The following is an 11,403-nucleotide window of genomic DNA, read 5'->3' on the forward strand; positions in this document are numbered from 1 at the left end:
ATCAAATTTAAAATTTCATTAAATATTAACCAAAAATTATATTACAAGGATTCAGAGCTGATAACATTGTACATCGGTAATAAGTTAAAAGAAATCAAAATTGGTAAATTAAATTCAAGTTTTTACTGAAAGAGAAACGAGAAGCTATGCTTCAGTTTGTATCGACATTGACGTGTGTATTATGTCGTAAAATTTGTGCCGAAGCTTCGCTGGACATGGGTAATGTTGAAATGTTTCAGTAGCAATGACTGCTTCTTGAGGAAAAGGTTGAGAAATTTTAGGAGCTGGTTGGAGGTCTTTCATGTCACCAAATCTGATTGACCACTTTTTGCTTTCAAAATATGATTTAAATGGAATTAAATGGTCGATTTCCTTGCTAACTTCTGTAGATAAAGCTTTCGAAGTAAACCCAAGCAGTTGGAGTGATCTATTTATTGATGATTTACATTTACCTAAAAGTATTTTTAATTGTTGAATATTGATTGCGAGGGCATTTGTTAAAAACAATACACCAGAAACAACAGACCTTTTCCAAACATCTATGTCGTCTTTATATATAAAATCGTGAATTATTTTTAATCTTGATGAAAAAACATCAATTCTTCCTCTTTTAGTTTTTGACACATCAAAACGAAGTTTTGAATAAATTTGGATATAGCTGCTTTTATCAGGGTCTGAGAGTATTTCCCAGAATTTTGGTTCTGCTTGCAGAGGAAACATTTTTCTTCACAGATTTAAAACGTTTGAGAAAATCCCTACGATAGAAAAATTCTATATAAGAAAATTTCGACCAAATTCCAGAAGAATAACCGCCAGACCAAGTTAAATTGGACCTTTTATGAAACCTCAATGAAAATTTCCATTCAAAATTTTGATAATTCAGTTTGGCTTTTTGACAATGTAAATGTTATTCTTGTCAATTGAAATCTTTCTTCATTCAATTTTCAATGCCAGATCTCCCTTTAAAGTTCAGTTTCTTTTCCACCAAATCAATAAAAAACATTATTGTCAATTCATTTAAATAATCACTTCCAATGAAATTCCAAATTTTTTAATCTTTGTTGAGCATCAATAATCATTGGTCATAAACTTCAGGATTTGCACAATAAAGTACTTTCTTTCCGTTCAATGCATCAACAATAGCATTAGCCGATATTTCAGACATCTTTTGTCTTGTTTCTATTGTTGCACTTGCGATATGTGATGACACGATACAATTTTCAAGTTTCATCAATTCGCTTGTCACTGGTAATGGTTCTGGATCTGTTACGTCGAGTGCTGCTGCAGCGATTGTTCCATTCTTAAGTGCATCAATTAGATCTTGTGTTACAACACAAGGGCCTCTTGCAATGTTTACTAAAATCGCGGTTTTCTTCATCTTTCGTAACTGTTCAGCCCCAATTAATCCCTGCGTTGTCGGATTAAGTGTGCATGCAAGAACGACAAAATCAGATTGTGAAAGAAGATCGTCAAGCGTACAATATAAAGCGCCAGTAGCATCGAGTTCTGGTTTTCTATGTGGACCATTGTATAAAATACGCATTGAAAAACCACTTCCACGTTTTGCAATGCATTGACCAATTCGACCGGCGCCAATAATACCAAGTGTTTTTCCAAAGACGTCAAAGCCATTGAAAAGCTTTGGGTCATTGTGCAGCCATTTGCCTTCTGAGACATAACGTGTAGATGGAATAAGTTGGCGAGCTGCTGCAAGCATTAAACACCAAGCAAAATCAGCACAGCTATCACTAAGAACATATGGTGTGTAAGATACAGGCTTATGATGCTTAGTGGCTGATTCAAGATCAATGTTATTTATGCCAACTGAAACTTGAGATATTACTTTAAGATTTGGATGGTTGATGACTTCTTCATCAACAGTATCAAATCCTATTGTTAGAAGAGCATCACATTCTGAAGCTTTTTGTACAAGTAAATCATGTGGACATGTTCTATTTTCTCCCCAAACCTCAACATTTTTGTAGTGCTTCTTGAGTATTTCTATTCCGTTCATTGGAATCATTCTTGTTACAAAGATCTTCATTTTGTCATCCTGCATGATAAATAAATAATAAATCGGCAGTTTTGATCGCCTTTTTATTTCACATAACCGTTTGTGATCACCTTCTTTTGAATTCATTGAAAATTACCTCCGATGTCATCTGTGTTACAAATAACAATATTTTCGAAACAAAAACTTATTTTTTGTTTTTTAGTCTTATTTTAAATTCACAAAAATATGTTAGAAATAAAACCCATATATAAAAAATATTTGTGAATATTCGAAATGATTGTAAATTTTGTTTGCTATAAATTTTCATAACTAATAGTATCATTGTCATAACAAATTTTATTAAAGTAATCAATAAATGTATATAAAAAATGCTACCAGCATATTTATAATTGTTCGCCATGATGAAGTTGATGCTTTATATATATATAGAATTGTGATACTCGCACCATTCCTTAGTTTTATAATATAACTATCACATAATGGCACACACACGAAAAAAATTTATTTTTACATCTCATTTAATGAGCCAAAACATAGTATCCCAAGAACTTGCAGAATTCTTGGGAAATTCGGAACAATATATTTGATATCAATTAAAATGTCATTTCGAAATAAATGAATAATTATCAAATAAAAAGACTCGACAAACGCCTTGTCAAGACTTTTTCGTTACAAATAAAATATCATAAAATTTATACCAAATATTTGATATAAATTTATTCATAAAAACATTTAATGATTTTTCTCATTATAACGTTAATATTTTTTTTATCGCTCAGCCCCAATAATAATAAACAGAAACATTTTTAATGATCCAAATTTAATTAAAAAAAAATTATTTTTTCTGTCAATTTTTATTCATGAAAAAATATTTTTCACCAATATTTGATCAATCCTTTGTTTGTTCTGTAATTTCCAAGCAATTTTCCTTTGATCTCAAAGTATCCAACAATTTCTCTGTCACTATATATTCCTTGTCTTCGTCATTCGCCGATCTGAATGCCTCTATTGCGATGATCATTCTATACAACTTCTGCGGCTCCTTCATTCTATCCACCCATAACGAGTCCATGAAACCCAACACCACATTTCTTATCAATACGCCCAAAATGACCACAATCACCAAATAAATTATTAAACTTGTCGAAGCACTACCTAATAAACTATCCGGTGTAACTTGTTGTGACCACATTATCATTCGATAATTATTAGTTCTTAAACAACTTACAGCTAAATCATTTGTCGACACGTTCATATTCCAAATATTATTTTCTTTATATAAATTCATTGATAATATTAAATCATTAATATGATAAATTTCTTCTGCTTGTGGTATCATTATAATTAAAGGTATTTGATAATTAAATAATGGATCATTACTTTGATTTGTGTTTAATATTTCTAATAATGTTTCTTTCTCTTTCATTGTTAAAGGATTTGTTGAATAAGTTTGATAAATAACATTTTGGACTGATGATATAGTTGTTGGCTTATTAAAATAAAATGTATATTTGAAAAATGGAATAATTTCTGCTGTCGAACTTAAGATTTCATTAATGTTTTGTAGTTCTGTACCAATTGGTTGATAATTTATATATGATACTAATGGATAATCAATGATATAACATGAATCACCTGAATATACTAAGTCATATAATGATGATAAACCTGAATCGATAATACTTTGATGTTCATTAGTAGTAATATGTGAAATAATTCCTTGTGATTCATATAATGTACCAATAGATGATAAACCTAATTCAAGTTTAGCACTTAATGGTGGATTAAATATAGTTGAACTTGATGAACTAGAAAGTATTAAAAGTATACCAAATATTATAATAATTGCAATAACAAAAATAATTATACTAATTAATATACGTTTTTTAGGTTTAGGTTCTTTTTCTTTATAAGGATTTGATTGTTTAGCTATAAGAATTTCAAGTTGTTGTGTTATATCTCGTACTACAAAGAAATCAGATAATGATACTTTAGTCTTTTTAGACATCCATAATAATATTGTTTGGATTTCAAATGCATAAGGAAATGCATGAATAAATTTATTTAAGACTAAAATAGATAACCATTGTTTACGGAAGTTTGGATATTTATATGAAATATTTTTACGTCCGATAAAACATTGATGACATATAATTAAATGTGCGAAGAAACGTAAGAAAAAGAAGAATTGTAATGATGAATGATTATCTCTATTACAAGTTGGTAAATAAAAGAATGTAATACAATATGTATATACTAACCAAATTAAGTTTAATATAAATAATATGAAATAACTACAAGAAATAGAACAATAATAACAAAAGAAACTAAAGATAACATGAATGATTAACATAAATATGAATAATATATTAATTTGAAATCCTTGTGAACCACTTGATTGTTCATTATAACTCCAACTTGACCAACTAAAGAATAATACTAAAAATGATATTACATCAATAATTAATATATAAATATGATGATTAATCTTAATTAAACCTGGTCGTGATATAATTTCTTTAATTTGTTGTATGATATTCGGTTGTGGATAATTTAATTCTAATGCTTCACTAGGATTCTTAAATAATCCATAACAATATTCTTGTGGGAATTTAGGTAAAATTTCTTTATATTTCTCATAATAATAATTCGATGGATAAATTTGTGTATAAGCTAATTGATCACATACGAAAAAGACTGTAGCTAAAAATAATAATATTTCAGGTACTGATGATTGTGAAGGATCAATACCAAATAATGAGATGACTGATATCATCATTTGTTGAATATTTACGGAGTTATTAGCTATACGAATTTGTTCTTCTAATAAATCAACATTACAAATAGCTCTTAACATTAATATAAATAAAACAAAACTTAAAAATGTTATATATAATTTTGGTATACCTTTTAAATCTAATGGTAATATAATACATAAAAATATTATTAAAACTATTAATGAAAAGATATAAGGTCTTAAATAAATATATATTAATAATATTAATGTTAATAAAGGTAATGATATTTTACGTATAAATAATAAGATATAACGAATTAATAAACACATTCGATTAGTATCATTAATTAATAAATAATCACATGCTTCTGCTAATGATTGATAATGTAATGCAAATGATGGAGGTAATGAATTAATAAAACCTTTTTCTTCTGGCGTAGGTATATATAATTTACCTATTTTATAAAATCGTGAAATCTTTTTCATAATAATTGTTAATGATTTTAATGTTAAGAAATTAATACCTGATTCTGAATTAACTGGTAAAGAAATTGCTAATAATGAAATGATTTTATCAATTAATGAAGGAATAAAATCAATTATAAAATCATACCAATGAATTTCTTTGTCATTTTCATTAGTAATATTCATATGTTCTGATTTTAAGATTAACATATTTTCACTATTACCTAAAGCTTCAGAAAATGAATCTAAATTATTAGTAGCCATAGATTTAATTTGTTTAATTTCTGTTTCACGTTTACTTTCAATATTTTCTTTATCTAATTTTTCGATAATATATAATTGTCGTGAACGTAAATATCGATAAGCCATATGTTTAGTTTGTTCTTCTAAACATTCTTTATAAATATCACTATTTAAGATATGGATACATAATCTTTCTAATGAATATATTACTATGACTTGAATTTCACTCCTAGAATCTCCTTGGAATGGTAAACCAAAAGCTCTTTGTATCCATGAAGCTATACCTTCTTGAGTAAATACTGGTAAACGTGATAATAATCTTAAACCAATTACACATATTGAAGATATTGACATAATCAATAATGATTTAATTTTAGGATAATCATAAAATATTGAACATATTAATAAAACTCCTGTTAAAACAAATGATAAAAATCCATCAACAGTTTTCATATCAATAGTAATAATTAATATAATAGATGTTACTATTTCAAATACATAAGTAACAAAAACTCGAATTAAATATTTTAAGATTTCTGGTAATTGTTCATAACGATGATCATAATCAACAAATGTATTATGCCAAGTTAAATAAAATGTAAAGACAAATGCCGAGATACAATTTGTAGATAAAGCTGATTGTTTAACATCATAAACACCAGCCCATCTAATCCAATTTTGGATTGTAGTTCGAGTTTCTTCATTATCTGTAGTAACATAATCCATTACATTAAAGTTAGTATTAAAAATAGCTTCTGGGAAACCTAAATATAATAAATATTGTGCTATAAAACAGATATTAAATAAAAGTGTTACTACACCTGATGATGTATTTAATATCGTAGGTTTAAATACTACAATAATCATAACTATATAAGATAACCAACCAAAAATCGATGGATTAAATATTGTTGATGTACATAATGATACTTGTACTATTAAAGGTAACCAATGATGTAACATTGAACAAATTGCATTATAAATTCGTACTATTAAATATGATTCAAATTTAACATTTGTAACTTTCCGTTTATAAGGTTTAATATTAATAATACCAATTAACATAACAATGATTTGATACATTAATGACATATTACGTTGTGCTTTTGTAGGTTTACCTGGAGAACAAAAGAATAAACCAATATAACTATAAATCCCATAATTCCGATCAGATTCATCATCTAAACCAAAGATATGAAATATATATTGTATTACTGCATAAGCTATATTAAAGATTAAAAATGGAATTCTAATTTTATAAAAAATTGGTGCTGATACTCTACCTAAAGCAAAGAATAACATAATAAAAAATTTAATGAATGAAGGATTATCATTAACTATACTAAACAAAAAGATAAATATCCAACAAAAATAGAAATAAAATAAATCAAAAATTACTCGTAATTCATATATAATATTATCTAATATAAAATGTTCTTTTGATTTTTGATCAGGATTTTCAGTATAAAATGATATTGTAGACAAGAATAAAATTACAGATAATATACCAATTTCTAAACTTGGTTCATATATATCCATTTTTAAGATTGATGATATTATTACTGACCCTAAAAAGTTACGAGGTCCATCAAAATGTGTTAATAACATTAAACATAATTGAATTGATACTGCTATACAAGAGAAACATAAACTTAATGATAATAATTTAGTTTTCTTTAAATATTGTGATGTAATCATTGATAAAGCTACTAACATAAATATAATTGAGAATATATTAGTATCAAATAAAAACATATAAAGAAAATGTAATACTGCTACAATGAAATATAAACAACGTTTAACTGGAATTGGTAATTTAGAACTCATATCAATTGAAGCTTTATCTTTTGATAAATATGTTGATAAAATTAATATAACTATTAAAGGCCAAACAAATGTAATTAAGTCCATATTAATAGGTGCTATTAAACCAGTCTTAATCATTTGATCATATGAAATAGAATCACTCCATTTACCATAAAATAAACATTCATCTAAATTATTAAAACATTCTTCATTAAATGTAGTCTTATAAAACGTAGCAAACATCATCATTAATGCCACTATAACTTTAACAAAATGAAATATACATTTCTTATATAATCCTAATAATACTATAATTATAAAGATTGCTGCTAATACATGATAAGCAAATCGATCTTTATAAAAACCTGTAACTATACCTACAACTATCATTGCACAAATTGCTACTGACGCTATAAATACATGTAATACATATCCAATCTTCTTAATGACTTTCTTAGCTTTTTCTTTAAATTCTTTAAAGTTAAATTTCGATTTCTTTTCTTTTTCTTCATTTTGTTCTTCTTCTTCATTCTTCTCTTCTTCTTCTTCAAACATTGAATCACTATTATTATTATTTAATTTCCTTCGTTTCATTTTTTCACGTGCTTCTTGTAATTTACGTTCTCTTTCAAGTTTAGGATCAATTACTTCTTCTTTATTTTCTTCATCTTCATTATTCTTCTCGATTAATTTTTCATCAGCATTAGTAATTGATCCACAAATACCTAAAATACAAATCAAATAAAACCCACAACAACAAAATGTGAAATCTCTTGGATAACGATATAACCCAAATAATTGCATAAATTTAACATTATTATCTCGTCCATTAATTGTAGGTACACCAAATAATTCAACAGATGTAACAAAGATTATAACAAATGAAATAGTAAATATAATTGTTAATAATGGTAAGAAAAACCTTCGAAGTTTATCAATGGTAGCAAACGTGGCCATAAATGGTATTAACATCCAGATAACAGACATATAACTTGGATAAAAGATGGCATATAACATAACTAATGCAAAGGCTGCTATTACAAGAACATCATTAAGTTGTTTAATTGCTTTTGGTATAGGCTTTTGTTCACCAACTTTTAAGCCTGGAGCAGATATTTGTTGAATTGATATATAAGCAAATAAAACTGCCGCTACAACATTAATAGCTTTTGTTGAATCTGGTGCAATATATACATATGCAATTGCACCAGAAATATTATATTGATTATCAAGTCGTTCGCCAATTTCAGATACTATAAATAATTCGAATAATGCAAATAATAATGAATAAAATAAAATTAAATATAAGAGAAATGATGAAAAACCAACTTTACCATTAACTGATTGACAAATATTTGATACTAAAAAATATAAAAGAATTGGTAAATATAAATAACTGGAATTAGAGGCTGCATTAAAGGCATTACAAATCGCCCATAACACTTGTAATGAAAATTGAAATGTGGCTGAAGCAAAATAATTTTGACGGATCTCAACAAAACGATTAAGAGGAGTTTTGCCAATAACTATTAAAGATACAACTTGACATATTAAGGCAATTAATGAGGTGACTAATGTAAAAGTGGGCTTGTTCGTAATAATGTTATCAAAGTTAAGGCCTAAATATGATACAACTTCATTGTCATGAAAATCAATTTGATAATTTAAAATTGCAAAAACAAAGACTATTAGGTTGACAACGAAATCAATTGAAAGACAGCTCTTTAGAGCACCATAACTTTTGGTTGTAAGATTGGCAATTACGACATGTAAATATAATAAAATAACAAAAACCATACCCATAATAGACATACAAGAAATAGCAGAGAGTACAAGCATAAGTGGAATTACAATATCAATAAGAACAATCAAGAAATAAGGCATGCAATCTAATTTCTTTTTTTTAATTGGTTGTTCTTCTAATTCCTCTTTTTCCTCTTCTTCTTCTACAACTGGGGGTTCTTCTTTCTTTTCTTCTTCACCTTGAGTCGAATATTCAGTGGTGTCGGGATCACTTGAATCCATCTTTTACCAGTTGAGCTTTTGAACGAGTCTTCGACAAAATTCAAAAAGTTAATAAACGTCCTCCTATTCAATAATCTGCTTGGGTTTAAAGCTCAAATTTGTGTTTGAATATAAAAACCGATAGATCAAAGAAATCGCTGGCTATTCAATTGGTTTTAATCGTATATTTCAAAAAGCGATCAAGTTTGAGGTTTGAGCGGGGTTTCCAAAAAATTTGGTTTGTCATTTTGGGGTAGCCTAAAAAAAACACAACTTTTTGATTAGGCGGGATTTTTACCAAATTACTGAGACTTAAATGGGACAAGGATTTTCGAATTCTAAGCAATTTCTAGCTTCATTACCAGAATGGGCACCAAAAGATAAGAAGTTTTTTCATTTTTATAATGTTGGAAATACTTGTTATTGTAATTCTATTATTCAAACTCTTATTTCTTCAAAATATGTTAATGATTTTTTTGGTAAATACACTTCAGTTTTTAGTGAAGAATCAAAAATTATAGGTAAAACGCCTTTGTTTCAATTTAACAAAATATATTTAAAGACATTAGACCAAGAAAATCAAGATTTTGTAATATCACTTCAAGATCTCTTACAAAGTGTAAGAGCAGAGTCTCATCGTTTTAGAAGAGGAAGTCAACATGATGCTCAAGAATTTTTCATTTATATCGTAGACTCATTTGATTCAGCCATAGATAAAATCAATAAAGCTCATCCTGATAGAGAGCCAATACCTAATTTCTCTAAATTATTTGAGATACAAAAAATACAAACATTTCAATGTTCAGAATGTAACTATCAACAACATATAAATGACACGTCTGTTACATTTTGTGTTAGTGTAGAAAGTGGTAAGCCTCTTGATGAGTTAATCAGTGAATCATTCAAAACCGAAATTCTTAACGGAAAAGATAAATGGAATTGTGATCAATGTAAACAAGACAGAGATGCGACAATAACATCAAAATTCAAGGCTATTCCCGACAATTTTGTTGTTCATCTTCAACGGATTGTATATAACAGAAATACACATTCTTTTGCAAAAGCACTAAATTACGTCAAAATACCCCTAACGATAGCACTTGAAGAACAATGTTTATATGAGTTAAGAAGTATTGTCATTCATGTCGGATCTCATATCCAAAAAGGTCATTACTTGGCAATTAACCACATCTACGAGGCTGACTTGTGGATTCTAGCAAATGACTTAAAGTTATATGTTACAACTCTTTACGAAATGATGAATTTCTTTGGCGAAGCTTCAGCTGAAAAAAAGGGGCACCCCGTACCATATTTGTTGTTTTATGAAAGAATTTATAAGAACAACAACGTGCAGCAACAAAATGCTACTGAAAATACACAACAACGAAATCAAGTTGAAGCAAATAATAACACAGAGCACCAAAACATAAATGAAACAAATGATAATAATCAGCAAAATACTTCTGAAGAAAATAATAACACAGAACAACAAAACATAAATGAAACAAATGATAATAATCAGCAAAATACTTCTGAAGAAAATAATAACACAGAACAACAAAACATAAATGAAACAAATGATAATAATCAGCAACAAAGTACAGTTGAAGAAAATAACACAGAGCAACAAAACGAAGATGCCCCACAACAAGTTGAGACAACTAATAGCACGGAACAACAAGAAACGACAGTAGAGAGTGATAATGAACAGAAACAAAACAATGTTGAAACAAATGATAACATAGAAATAAATAACCAAACAGAGCAACAAAATGCAATTGAAACTAATGACAATGAACATTCAAACAATTGTTCAGATGAAATTCAAGAAGAAACTAAAAACGATGAAACGCAAAAAATTAAAGAAAATGAACCGCATCCAAATGTAAGCGACAATGAAAATGACGAATCACAAGCGAATTAATTCTATAGAGAAAACATAAAATATTTTTATATATCATATATAAACTATATATATAATACGATTTACTATTTATTTTTACATATATAATACTATCAAAATGTATCAATTAAATAGTCATATTGCGTTGTTTTTATCATAACTAATTCTGTATCCAATTTGAGCTCGTATGTATTTTCTGTTATTTCTTCTTGTTCATTAAATGAACTAGAA

The 11,403-nt window shown here is 27.5% G+C and overlaps 2 protein-coding genes across 2 annotated transcripts; one reads left to right on the forward strand and one right to left on the reverse strand.

Annotated features, from left to right (window-relative positions):
* Positions 1–1,075: 1,075 nt before the first annotated feature.
* On the reverse strand, positions 1,076–2,059 carry GO595_005480 (D-glycerate dehydrogenase; the record flags this gene model as incomplete). The annotated part of the gene is made up of 1 exon (XM_067918727.1): positions 1,076–2,059. One exon carries the CDS (start codon positions 2,057–2,059, stop codon positions 1,076–1,078), a length of 984 nt encoding a protein of 327 aa, XP_067774430.1.
* Positions 2,060–9,585: 7,526 nt separating this feature from the next.
* On the forward strand, positions 9,586–11,193 carry GO595_005481 (Clan CA, family C19, ubiquitin hydrolase-like cysteine peptidase; the record flags this gene model as incomplete). The annotated part of the gene is made up of 1 exon (XM_067918728.1): positions 9,586–11,193. The coding sequence occupies one exon, from the start codon at positions 9,586–9,588 to the stop codon at positions 11,191–11,193; it is 1,608 nt and encodes a 535-aa protein (XP_067774431.1).
* Positions 11,194–11,403: the final 210 nt, after the last annotated feature.

Source organism: Histomonas meleagridis (assembly GCF_020186115.1).
Source record: "Histomonas meleagridis strain 2922-C6/04-10x chromosome Unknown contig_34, whole genome shotgun sequence".
Classification (NCBI taxonomy): Eukaryota; Parabasalia; order Tritrichomonadida; family Dientamoebidae; genus Histomonas; species Histomonas meleagridis.